The sequence below is a fragment of the Netta rufina genome, assembly GCF_964035555.1.
Source record: "Netta rufina genome assembly, chromosome: 3".
Classification (NCBI taxonomy): Eukaryota; Metazoa; Chordata; class Aves; order Anseriformes; family Anatidae; genus Netta; species Netta rufina.
Window position 1 is genome coordinate 28,565,394 of NC_140125.1, and position 19,152 is coordinate 28,584,545.

At 36.3% G+C, this 19,152-nt stretch overlaps 1 protein-coding gene across 1 annotated transcript in view; it reads left to right on the top strand.

The window, feature by feature from the left end:
* Nucleotides 1–19,152, top strand: part of CHRM3 (cholinergic receptor muscarinic 3) — a gene marked incomplete at its 3' end in the record, with an annotated part of 256,752 nt that overhangs the window by 121,501 nt on the left and 116,099 nt on the right. Inside the window, exon 3 of the mRNA XM_084285409.1 lies at nt 9,157–9,259. Coding sequence (XP_084141535.1) covers nt 9,162–9,259 — 98 coding nt within the window. The 5' untranslated portion in view covers nt 9,157–9,161. The remainder of the gene's footprint in view (nt 1–9,156; nt 9,260–19,152) is intronic.

Below are 19,152 nucleotides of genomic sequence, written 5' to 3' on the forward strand. Positions count from 1 at the left end.
CATCAAGCAGGACCTTCCTTTCATAAACCAATGCTGACTGGGCCTGATCACCTGCTTGCCCTGTAAGTGCCGCTTCATGACACTCAAGATAATCTACTCCATGAGTTTCCCTGGCACGGAGGTCAAACTGACAGGCCTATAGTTTCCCGACTATAGGTCTATAGTTTTTGCATCATTCAGAACTAACAAAGAAATCCCATGCAAAACCAAACCTGTATTACCTGAGCAAAAGAATTAAAACACGATAGGAAGACCATTGGCTTATTTCACTTAGTCTGTCTGTCTAGTCTTAGCATAGTATTGGCATTGGGATGACATAGTATACTTCGTAATTTTGCGAATGTGGTTTGTTGATTAAATTGTGAGTTTGATGATGAAACATAGCACCACACAAGGGTTTGAAATTAGTGTTGTTGTCATTGTAAAATGTCAGTATATCTTATAAAATGTCAGTATATCATTTTATATGTTATAAAATGTCAGTATATCTTAAGTCAGTGTATTCAATATATAGAACCCCATTCAGCTGGTACATTATACAGGGCTGGTATGTGTGTACAGCGTATGTTTTCTTTCTGACTGGCTTAATTTAAATTTTGATTTATTTTTTTTTTTACTCTTGGTTTTCCAAAAATGAAGAAAGAATCCTAACTTATCAGTTTAAATAAATATAATTCTTACTGACAATACTATTTTCAGATTGTCAGAGATGAACGCTGCTACTTTTTTACCAGTAAAAGCAAAGCAAGGCAGTGTTCTTCCTGGAGAGCAAACTATGAGTAGATGATACGTGCCCCCTAGAGGTCCACAGATATCAAAACATTCCTTGTTTTACCTCCACCATCACACTTGCATACATGGTGAAGCCTAGACTTCTCTAGTGCAAAAGGATATTGTCAGCAGAGAGTTCATATTTTTGTTTCTGTATCTACCACACAGTATGCTGTCCTTGAGCCTGACAGCCACGTCATGTCCGTATTCTGCTACAGTTTTTTTTTTTTTCAAGCGTGTCTCATTCATTTGCCTGTGCATTTCAGAAGCAGAGCAAGCTGTTAACTTACTTAATTTACACACCTGCATTAACTCTAATTGTTACTTATGTTGGCTGCATTATCCACTAGTGATTTTGCAGCTGTCATTTTCTGAAAGGCACTTTGTAAAATATAGTGGAGATAGGTAGGTATTATTATTATTATTATTGTTAATTTTGTAAGATGACTGGTTATTTTAAATGGCAGTTCTTAATTTAACTCTGGGGGGACAGTATTTATTTTTAGGAAGTTTTGGTAATCAATAACTCTTTACATTTTTCTTCCTACATACCATTTCTTTCTTTTTGTCTTCCTCCTCCCCTCTTCTTCCTTCATTTATGTATACATTCAAACATATTTCAAGATGTTAATAGGGGAAATAAATTGCTGAGCTGTTTTTTCCAAAAATGATTTTCTGGACGCTAATTGAATCCCAAATTAAACATAGAACTTTAGCTTCAGTTGCACAGAAAGCCACGCTACAAGTGATTTGCAACAGAGAGGCTGGCAGGTTTTCAGACAGCTGTAAAGGTGTGTTATAGTACTAAGGCACACTGATGATCTGCCCCAGCCAGGGCCAGGAGCGTATCCTTGCAATGAGTGCTTCTCTCTGTTTGTGCTCATCAGCCCAGCTGTCTGCGTAGTTTTTCACAGTAACGCAGAAAGATCAGTAGTAGCAGTAAGCTGCATTTTTAGCCATGAGAAATTTCAGTTAAAAGTCAAAATCAGCAGCTTCATCTATGCTGTTGTTCATTATGTTAGATGTTGCTGTAATCTGTAGCAGGTATGTAGCTGTCTGTGTTCTGTCCTAGTGCTTATGTACAGGTAGGCATTACACAGAGAGCTGTCGGTCTCCATGTAGCGCGCCAAGACCCTAAACCAGCAACCTGTACCTTTAGATGCTGGCATCAAAGAGCTGCAGCTGTCAAATCAAACAAAGAGCTTTTCTTGGATAGCAGGAGCATAACGATAAACCTTGTTTGTGTTAAACACCAATTAATTGTGTGTTTTATACCAAATGGAGCCATAGCACGTGGGAGCAAATTTTGAGCCTCAGCCACCCAAAGAGCAACCATCCTGGGCTGCAGCTAGTGGGGGCTCTGTCCAGTCCACAGCAGCTCCTCACTGCCAACCTGTCCTCCTCATACTCCAGCACGGGCTCTCCATAGGACATGGTTCATCAGGAAATGTCCACCTGCTCTGGACAGTACTGCCGTGCAGGGTTTTGCCCTTTCTTAATTACATTTCCTCAGGGGCACCGCCATCTTGTCTCACAGAGGTCCTGCAGCCCCCTGCCAGCACCCTGACACCAACATCAGGTGCAGAAGTAAATTCAAGATACATTAGCTGCTTTTTTAGCCCCCCAGATGGATTTAGTGAATCTGAAAGAGGTTTAATTCGAGCAGATGCACTTACAGCTGGTGTGTCTATGGCTCTTCAGTGTGGAAGGAGTTGGACATTTAATGTTTCACAATCTATTATTTTGTTTGTTTTATGTGTTTGAATATAAAGGCTGCATTGCAGCCAGCGTCTGGGTTCACTTAGAGGATTATTTAAGGTTTACATACACATACCATTAACTGTCTTTTGATGTTTAAGAGTGAATTTTGATAGGTAAGCATGGGAAGTGATTACACCTCTTGCCAACAGCTAATCTCTTTTCTGTGCTTATAAACAGTTTCTTTAACCCAATCACTTCTCATCAGAAGTTTCATTATATATATGTATACATTATATATATACATGTATACATGTAGTGGGGCCTAATCTGAATCAAAATAGCAGGATAGATGAGAATATTTATAGACTAATGCGTGGATGAAAGGGACTTATAAAATAGTTCTCATGGGCATCAATTTATGATTGCATAAAGTGAGCGCTGAGGTTGGGACTCACCAAACCAGATTTAGATGTGCTGTGTAATGGGTGGAGGATGTTAGGTACTCCCAGAGCTTACTTCATCTCATTCTAAGGCCAACAACTAAAATACATAAGCTCTGTTGAAGGGTCCTTTGATGGGCCAGTTTTCTTGCATTAACTGCACAGAGGTTGTTCAGCTCAGAGGTGGATGCCTGTAACTGTAAAGGTAAGTGGAACCACATCCTAAAGTATTAATGCTCCTGTGTACAAACTGCTGTTTCCTGGTTTGACCTGTTTAGCCGTGATTATCTGGTAGTGCATATGAAATTATTCATTAAATTTAAGAAAAGTTTGTTTTTTAAAAAAATCTTTGTTTTCTTAAAAAAAAAAACAAAAACAAAGGTGCTAGAAGTCAGTTGTCAGTAAGCACCCAAAGGAATCAAAGTCTAAGAGTTTCTAAACACTTCTCAGATTTTAAAAAGCTTTCACAATTATGTCAGCTACATAGAAAATTCAAGTAACAAAGAACAGTTAAACTGAAGTACTTTCCTTAGTAGTATTGTTTCCTGCTGTTTTTTTTGTGTGTGTGTGTGTTTTTTGTTTTTTTTTTTTGTTTGTTTTTCCCTAACTGCTTGTTCAGCTATTTATTTTCAGACACTGTAGTGCACTTACTAGATGTTTGTATGTGAAGTGAAATGAATTGAACGCTTTCAGGCTGAGCAGATCTAACAATAACTGCAAAATAGCTATTCAAATTTGCCAATAAAATGCTGAACTCACTATTCTGCAGTAAAATGAATGTGATATCTCTAGACAATCCTTTTTGAGCTATGAGACTACCAAATTAAAATTATACCTGAAATGTCTGGATTTTGTTTAACCATACTTCTAAAAACCTCGAAATGAAACAAAACTTTTTGACGTAATTATTCAGCAACAGAAACACATTTGACTGAGTCAGTGCTATGAATCAACATCTTTTCAGTGAGAAAGTTGTCTACATTTGGGAAAGTGGTCTAAATTTGGTACACTAATCATCAGTTTTTTCTCTCAGTTAAACTAGATTAAAGGAGCATAAAATTATTGTTTTCAGTCATCCTCAAAAAATAAAAAGTTGAGCAAGTTGAATGGACTGTTGTGTGACATTAAATTCTCCTCTTATTTTGACCTTATGGGATTTTTGCCACAACCTCAGAAATACAGAAGTTGGTTTGGTTAAGTGGGCTGACTTAGATGAAATGTGTACAATATAGGAAGAGCTTATCTTCATAATTAGTGTTTAGAACAGATACAAGACGTTAATTTGTCTTTCAAGTCAAAGTTGGTAGAAAGAGTCCGTGACACCTTCTTCCCACCAAGTTATCAGATATTGTAGAGCTGCACTTCCTTCATGTAACCTTTCAAAGCAATTCAACATGACATATAGTATTAACATTTATTGGGCTAGGGCTAGACAGAGATGGTCCTTTTATTTTGAAATTCAAACAAGAAGACCATTGGTAGTCACTGAGATCCCTGAACATATCAAGTGATTCATCATTTTATAGATCAATTGCAAACATGGAGACAAAATTAATAATCTTGTACATCTTTTAAAGTCCATTTTGGCAGATCTAGTCTCCAAAATTCAAGCAATGAGTTCAGATCAAAGACATTGTCAAAATTTTTGAACAAATTATGAACATTTCTGAAAATTTCTCTCTAGCATATTGTCAGATATATGTAAACAGTTTTATTTCACTTTTGATCTCTGAAGTTACGTTTTCTTTTTTTTAATGCAGTTTAATGACTTTCCCATATTATCTTCTGAATTTATGACCCACGTTTACTATATTGAGAGTGGGGGTCATTATTGTGTTATTTAATTAGAAAGCTGTATGTGTCTGTAGTACCTCAAGTTTCACAAATCCTTACAGATTTCAGGCATGTACTGTCTGGGAGTCAAGTAGGTAGCTTGCATTTGAAAACAGGTTTTATTTGTTAAGTAGACAGTGCAAGAAAATTATCTTTTTGTAAATGGATTTTTTTTTCCTGAAGGTAAAAGAGAAATTCTAAAAATGTGGGAAAAAAAAAAATTTATATGTTCCCAACAGGAAATTCTGTCCTGAACTAGGTGTAGCATTTTTTTCTCCCATATCAGTACAGAGGTATTTTTCAAGCTTATAAACATTGCAGTTGCAATCTCTCACCATACAGCTTTAATCTTGTCCAGACTGATTCTAACCTATTTCTAATTAGATCCAGTGGAAGAAGTGCCAGGCAGAGATACCTCTTTCAGTTTGAAGACTTTTCTATACCTTCAGCTCAAGACTCTAGAAGATTTTCTGCCTTTTAAAGTCCACTGAAAACAGAAGCTGAAGGGTAGCTGTTGTATTATGCCTTTTGCTGATTTTGTAAAGTCATCAGTATTATATCCATAAAACTACTGAAGTGCCTTGTACCTGTTTAGATATACCCATAGACAGCTGTAGGCATTTTTGAGTATGATAAATGTGATGTGTAGCAGTGTTTTTTTCTTAATAGATTATTTAGGCAATAAAATGCAAATATGTAACTAAATCTCTCAGAGTTTTGAGACCTTCATTTCTTTTCCTCACAGCAAGACTAAAATTGCCCAAAGTTCAGTAAATAAAATAATAAATAAATAAATAAAGACCCAGGAGATCTCCTTTATTTGTTGATAAACTCATGTGAAATTCATACCTTATTATGTACAGGTTTTACCAGTCTGTGAAATTTGTTTCTGGCAGTGAGAAACCTGCTTCGTGATACTCTTCTATATAAACATAGGAATTCAATTTCACACTGCAGAGTCAATGTATGTCAACTCATTTTATCAAGTAAACAAAGCAGAAATTACTGTATCCATAGTTCTACTTCCCACAGTAGTTCTTTACTTAAAAGTCTTACTGACACTTGTCTCTAGTGAGATTTGATCAAAATTAAATTAAAAACGAAAGACCTCACACAGGTGCGCTTTGTGTTTTAGATCGGGTTTCTCATGAATATGGGAAATGAATCCTAAAAGTCATAAAATGCAATCTTCAGTTCTGGAGCTGGAATACAGAAGGCTGCCTGTCCAGATAGCAACATCTTTTAAGGCATTATAATCACAGATGTATTAGTAATAGCAGAAAGCTCAAATGCTTCTCCATAATGTGCACCCATACTTGCACCCTAACTCAGGTTCATCAGCCATGCTGCCTCTCAAATCATGTCTAAGGACTGGTCTGGCAGTTTATGGCAGAAATCAAGGACCAAAGCCTAGAAGCATCCCTCAAATTGAATTTTCTAGCACATTGTTGTCAGAGTGGCTACTGTTGGCTTTGATAGGTCCAGGATTCATGCTGAAAACTGGGTTTGGATTTATGGGGGGTTGTTTTTATTTTCTTTTGGACAAGTCTTCCAGAAAGGTTAACAGAGGACCAATGAACTGTACCAGCATAGAAGAATGGTTCAAACAAAAAGTGGCATCACTCACTTCCAGATGTAAAATACAGATTAGCCATCTTCCCTGATTTTATCTTGAGTGTTTTGAACCAAGGTAGAAAGATGTGTGGGAATAAATCTTTTACATGGTTGCTTCAGATGAACTTTGATGTTCTTCAAAAGCTGAATGGTCAACTAGCCTTGATCGTTTTTCATAGTGAGTAGAGTTGTTACTTATATTGCTGGATTTGCAAACAGTACAAGCTTTTTTGAGGAATCTTAGTCTACTGTAAATTGGGGCAGTGAACTCCAAAGCCCTTTTTCGCTATCTGCATGGTTAGAGGAGTAAAACTGGATTCTGGGTAGCAATAGCAAAAAATTAAAATGTAGTCAAAAATGACTGGGAAGAAATTTCTTTATTCAGAATAACTTCAAAAGTTAATTTAATAATGAAATAGTTTATTGCTAATTAAAAACATAATAATTTAATGAGAAGGAAATTATTAAGCATTATTAAAATTTGAGTTATAATTGTTAGAAACCATCATTCCTCAGCTAACCTAGGAGGCTTCCATTTTAAATTGTTTTTCAGTCTTAAAAGTGATCTAAAAGTGACTTAAAACTGGCTTTGGTCATAAAGCAGGTTGTTTTATTTTGTTTTGGTTTTGCAGTCATAGTGTGAATAAAAAATATTTCTCATCCTTTATATTTCATCTATATAAATTGGTTGATTTTTTTTTTTTTTCTTTAAGTGTTGAATTCCTATTGTTGATTCTTGGGTAAGGGCATGTAAGAGTTTCACTGGGGACCTTCAGACCTTGGTAACAAGCAAATGCTATGGAAGCTGTAGTTTTAACTGATGAGAAGCTTGCTGTGACATGGAGACACTGCTGGATCACTGGAGTGGACTGAAACCAGAACTTGTGTTCTTAAAGGCGTGGAATTACCCTTCCTGGGCTAAAATGTCAAGTCCTTCTACCAAACCCCTGGCAAAATCATTATGGTGCTTATCCATAACTTCGCAGAGGCAAAGCCCTTTCCAGGAAGGAGGTAGTTAAAGGATGAGTGTGAGCTCCCCGGCTTCTCCTTGCCTGTGTCTGAGTGTTTTGCTTTCTTTGCTCGGTGACCTTAGGTACAGACGTGTTTCCTTGTGCTGCACTTCCTTTGCCTGGTCTGCTGGGAGTAGTGGCACGAACAGAGCATTTGAGTAGCCGCTTGAAGATAAACTCCTGGTTGTTTCAGGAGGCAGATCTGGAATTACCTTCCATCAGCCAAATGTTGACCTGGACGAAGAGGGTATCAAAGCATGCTCTTGCAGAGGGGTTTGCCATGCTGATGTGTCCAGGCTCCTTCCAGTTAAGGATTCCATGGCACCGTTTGTAAGACAGTTAATGCATATTCCTTCTTTCCTGGCTGCATTTCATCGGGTCTGCTTCCTTTCCATTCGTTGCTGCAAATACAGCATCTGTTGTTTTCATGTGGCATAAGGGCGTGTGCAGATTCGCTTCCCTCCTGATGCATTTCACTGCTGGCCTGTGTGGAGTTAGCAGAGGGAACGGCTCTCCTCCAGAGAGTGGAGGGACTAGAGGAGGGAGATACCTTTGTAACTAGTGGTATATCAGAGCTGTGGTAAAGGGCTGTTTTGGTGTGCAACAGTGTACGTGGGTAGCCAGTGGCTGTCTCCTTCCCTTCTGAAGATGAATTGGAGTGTCATCCCAGCCTTGTTTGCTTATAGCCTGTCTCGTTCTTGCTCTTTTTGGTTCTGTTGTTGTTATTTACCGAAAAACTAAGCATCCAGTAGAGCCAGTGCACTCTCTCTGGTCTGCTGCCTCCTTTTTGTAACACCTGGGAGTGAAACCTCTTGGCACGCTGATAAAGGCTGAAACACTGAGAGAGCACATGGAGCATCTGTTGATTCAGAATCACTCTTCTGTGTTTAAGTTATTCAAAGGGGCTTAGAAGCCTCAGGCTGCAATGGCATGTAATAAATGGGATAATAACGGCACATGGTTCCACTTGGCATTAATTAGAACTAATGAAATGGAACATAGTAGTCAGTGGCTAATCCTCCTACACTTCTGACTCCAGGAATTTACAACCTTTGCAGAGGAAAATGTGTTGCATAGGTTTTAATTATTGTTGTTCTTGCTTCCTCTATGTGTCAACTTTTAAGAGCAGCAGTATGTTAAATGAAGCTGAAACTATAATATATTGGATGTATTAGGGGGTTCTTTTTCTTCCTTTTTCTTTTTTTTTTTTTTTCCATTTTTATTTTTTTGGAGTGAAAATTAGTATTCCAAACCAGCTTTTTAAATTGCTTAGTTCAAAAGACAGCATTTGGGGAAGAAAAAGGAGAGTTGAGTTCTGATTTCTACCGTTGCATTGAGCTGCTCCCAGGGTCTGAGTGGGCTCAGCAGTCCCTATCCCTGTGCATCCAGAGGTGCCAGCTTCCGCGAACAAGCCAGATAGGCTCCCTTGCTGACTCAGCTGCAGACTTTGTATTATCTTAAGCAAATGGTTTTCCACAATTTGGTCACTGGGTTTGAAAAATCATTTGAAATCATTGAGACTGTACGTAGCCCCTGGGGGTAGGTGGGAGCAACCCAAATGCTTCTCAGTGCCATCGTATTACCAGTGTTCCAGATCTGTGCAGTACATGGAGACTTGAGTTGTTCCTACAATTTTCAGCTTAGGGTTTTGTTGTTGTTGTTGTTGTTCCTTTTTAAGAAAAAAAAGGCTTGTTTTCTCTTGATCCAGAGGTTACTTTGGGCTTACATGTCTGTGTCTCTGCAATCTGTTCTAATAGTTTCTCCTCTCTCTTTTGTTGTGTTCACAGCCTACATGCTGACATACTACCAGTTTTGTTTCCAAAAGAGGAGTTCACAGAGTTACACAGTGCCTGATCCAAGCAGCTGCGTTGATGTTCTTTACTGGACCATGTAGGTAAAATTCAAAAATATATTTATTCACAGTATGCCTTTCCAAGTATTGAGTATATCAGGAAACAGTTGATTTTTGGTAACAGTGCTCACTTTGGTAAGTCAGGTTCTTTTGGAATTTATTGACTACAAAACCATTGAATAAGGCCCTTCAACTTTGTGATGTGTTTTATTCTGAACAGACATGCAGCTGTAGACCATCATACGGAAGTGTTTAGGCTACTTGCCACATCTACTTTCAGATGCTGTGAACGCTAGGAACACTTTGATGCCTGTCATTCTGTAGGTATACCTGAGCTAACTTAACAGTAGGAATAGTAACATTAGTGGCTGCAGTGGTTCAAATTTTGGCTTAGGCACAAAACCCAGCAGAAAAATTGAATAAATTCTCCAGAAGTTGGCAAACCTTGAGCTTCTTGTTATTACAACTGCATAATTAGCAGAATAAGAACTGGACTGAGCAGGTTTACATGAATGAAACTCTGTGCCTGTTTTAAGTGTACAACAGTATCATGGTTTGGGTAAGTGAAAGAAAGATAATTTCAGGTTATTCTTGCTATCTTGAGCTTCTGCACAAACCATCATGTCTTCTGTGATTTTCAGACAAAACAGAAAATGTAGCCCATATTTCACCTCCAGGATAATTACCTGCAGAATAATTCAGTCTTGCTGTAGTAAAGATGATAATCCAACAAGGAAAATGCAATTTCCAGAAAACTCTGTTTTCCCTTCCGGTTTTAGTATGGTAGTTGAGTTTATTTTCAGCAAGTCATTTCTCCCTGTGAAAGGAAATCTAGGCAAAGAACTAAATTGTTCCAGATAAATTGCTAGCATTCATTATCACTTGTCTGCTTTCTCCCATGTATGTTACACTGTTTTATTACTCAGTTGTAGTGGCATTTAAAATGATTTACATGAATTGAGGATTGGTATGCTACAGCATTAGCATTGTATTTGGTGTTTCTTTCACATTTCTTACATGGTTTTGTAAAACTTCCACCCTGATTTGTATTTCTGATTTTGTGGAAATGAACCATAAACATGGGTAAGTAGCAGTGCCTTAGATGATCTGTATTTACACATATAGCCACACTCCTTACACAGAAGACTGCTCTCCTCACATACTTGCTTTAGGGACTGTGGCACTGACAGTTTATTGTGATTGTTTCTGGAGTGTGTTGGGACTTCAGTCACTCAGTTCTGTCTGTATTGAGAAATCTTCTAACCAAGACATCTTAGAAAAGGATTTGCATAGCATGCTAGCTGGATCTTTATAGCAACAAGTTGTTCAGATGACTCCTGAAGCAAGGCTTATCCTGCTTTCATATTGTGAAATTAGGACATAACATCTTGCATGCTGTTACACAGCTCGCCATATTCGGTTACAGTTGTTTTTACCTTTCATGTTGTGTTGGCCATATTCCAGCTTTACTTAGAAGTTTTTTCATGTGTTATGTATATGGTAAAGATTTTCAGTTTGTTTTTTTTTCAGGTTCTGTGAATAAAATACTGAAAACACATACATTTCATGTATGAGATTCATGTTCCTTGGTGTGAGTATCCAAAATCTTCCTCAGCTTGTAACTAAGGGGCAGGGAAGCAATCCCAGAACACATTCGTTATGCTGGGTACTGAGTCTGAGGAGAATGTTTTCTCTGTAGGTTTCAGAAGCACAACTATCATCTAACAGGAATTTTTAAATTGATTCTGAAATTCAGAATATCCCAAAGGAACTAGAATTCAACTGTGTTCAGTTTCAGTCTAAAAAGAAAGTAACAAAGAAAATGCTTGGATTCATATAATTCATTTCTACAAAATTTGTTACAGGCCACATCTCTCTCCTTTTGTAAGGTTGTTTTTATGACTTAGACTGTAATATGATGGTGTGGAAACACTGAGCATAAAGTAATGAGTTAAAACACCAAACCATATACTCCAGTCTAGAAAAAAAATATTAGTATAGGTTTCAGAAAGCCAGAAATGACTGTCTTTTTGTTGTTGTTGTTGTTTATTTGTTTTTCTGATACTAAATTAACAATAACAAAGCCACTCATATAAATATATGTGATGGATTGTGTTCTGTTTACACTGTTGTGCTACCTCTTAAGGGATTATATGTATGAAGAAATAATACAATAATGTGCTTTACCACCCACAAAGGGGCATTGCATTAAACAGAATTTGTCAGCTCATCTGAACACATTACATTAGTTAAGAGGAGCAGCATCATTTTGCTTAGCAAAGGTACATTAGCTCTGCTGTTTGAGCTGTCAGAATCAAAAAATCTTTCCTGAACGCAATGGTAGTGGTCACTATGACAAGCATTTGTCATTTAACACAAGTGCTCCAGTAGCTTTTAGCAAAGTATAGATGTCTGCAAAGTTTGTAGTAAAGATCAGCTTTCTAATATGAAGTGCAAAGCCCAAGACACTTGAGATAACTTTTGAGTCTGTTCTAGATAATGGCTGATCTAAAAGGAGATAGACAAAATGTCTTTTCTTAGAAAGTTTGTACAGCAACATATCCATGTTGGTTATTTTTTAAAATAGTGTTAAAATTCATTCATATTTATTTTGCTTGTTTTGCATTAATAAACATGATACAAATTCTTTCTGCACATTTAAATATCTTCTTTAAACTCTATTAAATCAACAAAATCTACTCCTTTGAAGGGAGTTTGTGCATTAATGCAATCAAACTCCAGAGCATCAATGTTTGGCATGGAAATACTTGCTGTTCTTCATTATCCCATGAAACATCATTCAAACTCTAAACCCAAACCTAATGAGAACTTGTATTTTTATTTAATTATTCATTTAGTTTTAGAATTGGTAGTAGGTTAGAGGAAAAGATCAGGCTTGACAAAAAAAGAATAACCAATTCAAACCGTATGTAGTTTGTGAATACAGTTGTCATGAGTTCATAACATAAGCTGCCAGATCTTACATTGCTTACTTAATTTGTTCCTGTTTAAACAACCCCCCTTTGAAGTGATTTGGCTTGACATTATTTCAGGGAAGCATCACAGTTTAGACCATTGTATATTTATGGCTAGTGTGTTAGTTAATGATTCGTCCATGAGGTGTTAGGTGCTATTATGGTTTAAAAAAGTGATTAATGGCTGAAATCAATTTTATACAGGTAAAAATAGGCTTTTTTTCACAGCTATTTTTTTTTACAGCTTTTTGGCTGTAGTTATTTAACTGAGTCCAAGCAGTGGCTATTGATGGTGAGGGGAGCACATAGATTGGGGTTCAGTTTGTGCATTCATATTCACTTACTTACTCATAAATGAAATACTTGAATTACTTGTAGTAAAAAAGGTAACACAAATCATTTGTAACATGAATCTTGAGAGAAAGTGTATACTTTATCCTAGAAAGCAATTTGTTACTTAAATGAAGGATGGAAACATTTACGTATTTAAATTTCAGTATATAAAATATAATTGTTTTCAGATATAATTCCCGCTAGAGTATAGTGTAAACAATTATTTCATTACATGCATTAAAAATGGAAGTGGACTGGTTATGTCTGAATTCCATTGCTTCTAAAACCCCTAACTTTCGCCAGTGAAGATCTTTCTTTTTTTTTTTTTTTTTTTTTTGAGGGGAGACTATTAGTTTTTGGAATTGCAGAATTCTATTTCTTCTAGCATTGAAAAAAAACCTTGGGTTTTCTTGTCACGTACTTCACCAGACTGATCATGTTTAACTTGCGTGGAGTGACTAGTTTGCAGCTGTAGGTGGTATGTGAGATACAGACCTCAGGAAGAGCATGATTTCCATAACCACTTCAAAGGAAATACATTATAAATAAAATACATTTCTCTGGGGGCTTACAGAGCCATTCTGTTTATAATTTAAATTACATTAAGCTAAGTAAAATAGTACAGTAAAACCCTCAAGGGAATTAAGTTTGAACATTACATTACTTCCATTAATTGGAAGTATTTTACTCTCTCTCTAATAGTTTATTTTTCATTGAATATATATATAATTAAAAGTGTTGTCATTATAACAGTACTCATTCTTTCCCATTCTGTGTTCCAAGCACTTCTGTTCAGTTTATTCCAATAGTTTTGTTTGCCTACCATCCTTCATTTCTCACTGCTTTATTTCTGGTGACAATCCCTCCAAGCATCAGTGTACAACAGAAGATGACCGTTGCCATTTGGCTGATGTTCTGCTTAAGCAAACTCATACTGAAACTGAGACTCCTGACCAGCCTGAAGTTCTGCATTATGCCTGGGGAGCGTAAGGCTTTCTTTTGTTAGAGTATTTTTGAGTCTGCTCTTCCAAACCGCACAGCTTGCTTCTTCCAGGTTATTTGCAGAGGTAACTGTTACGTGGGGGCTGTAGGATGTGAGAATCCACTCGTCTCCCTGCTTTATAAATTTTACTTTTTACTTATAAAACTCAGAGAAAGAGAGAAGATTCTGTACAAAAGGACGTACGTGCATATGTGTGTGTGTGCATTTTGCATATCTGTAGATATAATGTCATACATGTTTGTGTATGCGTCTGTGTGCAGAAATCGTATGATTTGGTATACATACAGTTTCCTTTCTTTTCTTTCTAGAAATTTATGCCTACTCAGTTTCATATGGAATCCTAATATCATATTCTACTTTAAACCATTTGAAGATAATATGACTTTCAGAAGAGGGTGACAGGATTTGCACTAGGAAAATTTTGGAATACCTTAGAGAGATACCTAATTCTTAGAGTGATTTATTCTTCTTTCCTTTTTCACCCTATAGCAAGAGACCATCCAGCTTGAACTAAATCAGGTTATCATTCTGAACAGCAAGGAAGGCGGTAAATCTGTAGTGCCAGGCTCCTCTAATATTTGCAGCTTTTCAATATGGTTATCTGTAGAAATGATCTAAGCACATATAAGCTTACAGAAGCTGAAGCAGTTTGTATAAGCGGGGCAGTCCCATATGGGATACTTACTCCCATTTTAGAGTTAGCTTTAAAACAGCTGCTAACTTCAAATTAATTCTCATGTAAAGTTTAAAGCAATCTCTTTGCTTCGTATCAATTAATCTCAAGTGATTCTTTTTTTTTTCCCTCATGGGAAAATAAATCTTTATAGCTAAATAGTAACAATATTGAAAAATAAAAAAGAAAGAAGCCGTGCACAAATTTTCCCCTAATTTACGAAATGTTTGCATTTTAAAGACCACAATCAGAGGGCAATAGTATTTAAGGTAATGCTGGATTTAATAAAAACTTTATTTACTTGAGAGTTTCATGTTAAACTAAGCAAACCTTGGAGGGGGAGAAGGTGGTACAATATATAAAAGCTTAAACGTGTTTTCTATTGACTCAGAACCATAAAGTGTTATGAAACATATAAGAAGACTTACTTGCAAAAATCTAAAGAAATTACTACTTCAGGCAATTGATTTGGAAAGGAAAATCATTTAGTTCCAAAATGTCCAAAAGTTCTAGTGCACTTTTTTTCTCTCTTCTGTGCATAAGATAACAACTTGCCTGGTCTGTTTTTCTTGTTACACTGTTCCTAACAATCATCTTGCCACTAATTTGTACCTTTCATGTTGTCTCTCTTGATTCTATAGTGCTGTCTTGATATCTGTTTTTATTTTATTTTCACCACCGTGGTGAGTAAAAGAAATATTACAATACTAAAATCAGGTGTATTTCAAGATACGTTAAATTACTTAAACATAGAAAAATGTTTTTAGCACACAGAAGTAAATGTTTTATAGCAGCACACTGTATTACAGTAACTGTAATAAAACATACTGCATTGATACAGATGTAAGCCATCTTTTTCTTGTTTTCTTATTTAGCCTATGCATTTTCTGGGGAATTTATTGTGACTGATGTGTTGGTGGCTGCTATCAAAATACAAATAATAAAAGATATAATAGTGGAGGTCTTGGTTCAGCTGCAGTAGGTAAGCGATGTTGCTTTGAATCCGAGAATGTAGGAAGAAAGGAAATGGTCTAAACACAGAAGCTGCATTTGTACTTTTTTTTTCTGGGATTTTTCTGCCTTTTTCATTTTAGACTTCAGATGAATAAGCGATTAAAAACACAGCTTTATCTTCAGTTCTTGGGCACAGTGTATCACTTGTGCATGAAAGCTGGAGGGTTTGCAGTCAGCTCTAGCAAGATGGTCACTGCTGATTTGCCCGGTGCTGGGCGAATTACAAAGGTTATGCTTTCATGACAGTGCATGACTTCTGAGAAATGCCTGCATTTTATTGCGATGCTATTGCAGAGACGATTCTACCAAGTAAATTGCCAAGGGCTGATGCCTTAAGGTACAGCGACTCTTCGAACCCCACAGCCTCAAAGTCGGCCCTGGTATTGACATAGATGTAACTTAATGCAGCAGTTTGTGTGTGAGGAAAAAAGGAATCCTTGGTGCTCAAAGCATTTTAAAATCTCTGCTTCTTTGGTGAGGATTTAAAGTGTCTTTGTCTGAAGCTTGTTGTTTCAGGACAGATTCAGCAGGTCCTAGCTCAGGCTTGCAGAATATGCGGATACCCTGTATGAGTTAGGGTCACCTTCATTGCAGTCTGGAATTAAAGTGTTGGGGAGTTCTTAAAGCTTATTGTGGGCATTAATAGAGAAGAAGAAATTAATAGTGTGCCTGCAGGTTTTTCTATGCAAGATACTTCATCCTTTATGAGTATTGCTATTTTATACTATTAACAGAGGGACTGCACTGACAGACTGAGGAATGGAGCTGTAAAATAAATGATTCTCTATGATTCTTCAATTTCAAACTTCTCTCAAATTAATTAAAGGATTAATTTAATTAGTTAAAAGGATTGCTGTCGTTGCTTTGATTATCTTAAAGTGAAATGAAAAGTATTTTGAACAGCAACACGACAGCAGTTTATAGATCTCTGGTTGGAAAGTAAACCAGAGATGAAAAAAACTCATCAATAAATTTGTAGATATTACTGATCAAAAACCTGAAGAAATAGCCCAGAAAACAAACAAACAAACAAACAAACAAACCCACCATCTTTTATGGAATCTTTGTGATTAATGAGTTGAATGAGTTGTTCATGGCCAATTTGTTTAAAAGCAAATTTTGTTGTTGATTTAAAAATCACACACACGGAAAAAAATATATATATAAATAATAATAATAAAAAAAAACACACAGCAAGTTGAGGTTAACAAACTGTTGCTTGAACAAGCTTTAGCTTAAGCAGCATTTTGCTTTGCTATGCCAAAGATCGGTGCTGGCCCCTGATATGTTCAGAAGCTCAGACGTGTGGAGAGAGCATGGCATTTTTTGGTGTCGGCTCATTGGGGCAGGTTGATGGGGGTGAGGAGGCAGCATTAACAGCAGTCTGGGGTCAGTTCTTTTCCCCAGGATCCGGTGTGACTGTGGTTTTGAACAGCTGGAGGCTCCATTGGTCTGAAAAGCACATACTGGGCTGCTCATCAGCTGGCATTTCCCTGCTTGGCTGACTTGCAGCAGAAGACTTGAGAGGCGATGTTTTGACATGTAGTTTGTTAGTGACATTATATTATGTGGATACTTTGTCTGTCTTCAGAAGTTCTGAGTCTTCAGGATATGTAACTCTGAATATTTTTTTAAATATTTCTTCCCTTCTGAAACTTTAGTGGATATTGCATGGTTAATAAAAATAAGTTTAGTTAAAGCAAGTGTCATCATGAACTTGAACACATGAAATTGTAGTCTGTGAAAACAGCATGCAAAAAGGAAAACCAAGATGCTGTGTAAACATATCTAAATAAATGTTAGTGAAATAGAAATCTGTAAAATTATGCTGAAAAAAAATGACTTTTCAGGTATCTTTTGAAGCGTGGGTATTATGTGTTTTATGCCAAGGTATTACCTTCTCTAAATGATTATTATTGTCCATTATCTTTATGCATCTGTCTTTTTGGGACTATTTGGATTATATGCCTAAAACCCAGCTGACATTAAGAAAGATTTAAACTATTGACAAATCCTTTTTCTTACTATTATTCTTATTATCTAGGGGAAACTCAGAAACCTCAGGACTACCAATCTATACAACCCCTTTTCTTTCTAGCCTTAAAATTTTATATTTTGAGGTTCTGTTAGCAATTTTGTGGCTATCTGTAATGGCTGAAGACAATTGGGACAGTTCTTCCTGAAGACAATTTGGAACAAACTGTCCCAAATGTCTACAAAGAGTATAAAGGGTTATATCATCAGATGACATTGTATGCTTAAAGTAGATCCACAGTCCACACACATGCCACCCTGACTATTTGTCATATGTATCAGCAGTTTGAGCTCTACAAATTCAAGCTCAAACTCAGTAGTTACATTGTTATTAGTTTGCTCAGAACATTTTCCAGTACAGATAAAGATTTGTTGGAAAGGGTCAATAATTAGTGGGGTATTTGCTTAGGTTTCTTCCTCTTTTTTTAAAAAAATAGTGTTAAATTGTAATAGTTCCAATGAGGCTTTTTAGCTATGGCAATTTAAAGAAAAGAGCAAAGCTTGAAAAACTGTCTGTATTTGTCTGGGCTCTGATTTCTGGTGATGCTGCCTGTGGAGTAGTACAATACTTACAGCAGTGTCTGTCATTTATGCTAAAGTTGAAAATCGAGGGAATAAAGCTTCAAAACCTTCAAGACAAAGAAGGTGGAGAGCTGCCTTGAAAAAGAGAAATATCCTCAGGGGAAAAAAAAAAAAGTTGCTAGGACTTATTTTTAAGAAAATAAATGAAAAAGAGAAAAGATATTATATTTAACAACACTTAAAGAAGATAGGACTTCATCTTTTAAAAGTCCTGTGGAGGACTATATGTTATTAAAGAAGATAGGACTTCATATTTTAAAAGTCCTGTGGAGGACTATATGTTAAGCTACAGAGAATTTAATCTGCCTCTGAAAGATGAAAGGATGAGGTGAGCCTACCAGAATTCAAGCCTGTGCTTCCAAGGGAGTCTAGGTTTTTCTACCTTAGTGATTACATCTCAAAGCTATTTTCTGTGGCTATAAATCCCTCTACATTATTGCTTTAAAGAATTGTGTACAAACTGACTGTATCTCTGTGGGGTAGTAAGGAGTATCCATTATTTCAGCACGGGAACCAAGAGGATTGTAAGTCAGGTATTGAAGAAAAATACAAACAATTTCTGGTTGGCTCCTTTAAGACCAGTCCTTTTTCATTCAGGATACTTGCAGCAGAAATACTCACACAGCTTTGAATTTCTAGTTCAGTTTTGAGTGTAAAGATCCCAAAATTTAGGTTTATTTATTTCCAAAGTATTTGATTTAGAAAGTTCCCTGCAAGTTAAGACAAAAGCACCCTTTTCCTTGTCAGTAATATTTATGTATGTATGTATTTATTTGTTTCTACATTTTCCCTCATGACTACAAGTTTAAAATGAACGGAATTCTATTGTTCCACTTTTGTGGGGCTTACTAAGCAATGGTAATAGCAATTCAGAAGAACAGGTGACTGCCCTTTGTTTCCTGTTAACTCACTGGACAGAAAGACTGCAGTGTGTATTCAGACTTTTGTATAAGTTTTCTTGAAAACAATAGTGTATCCTATTTATATAAATTAAGACTTTTTTTTTAATCTGTGGTGAAATGTAATAACACACTTTCATTATAGTCAGTCTAAACATTGTCATCATAAACTGACTTTTAAAGTTAACCATGATTAGATACTTCACACATTTTTGCATCAAAAATTGTTCTTGAAAATTGATGCTTCATTTTTTTAACTGACTCAGAGGTTTTCACACTAACATAATATAAATAACTTAACCAGATAGTGACATGATGAATCTAGGAATGAATTGTTCCTGTGAGCTATCTAGATAAATCTATTTTCAGAAGAGTATCAGAAATTTTCCCACATAAAAGCAGATAGCATCATAATGTT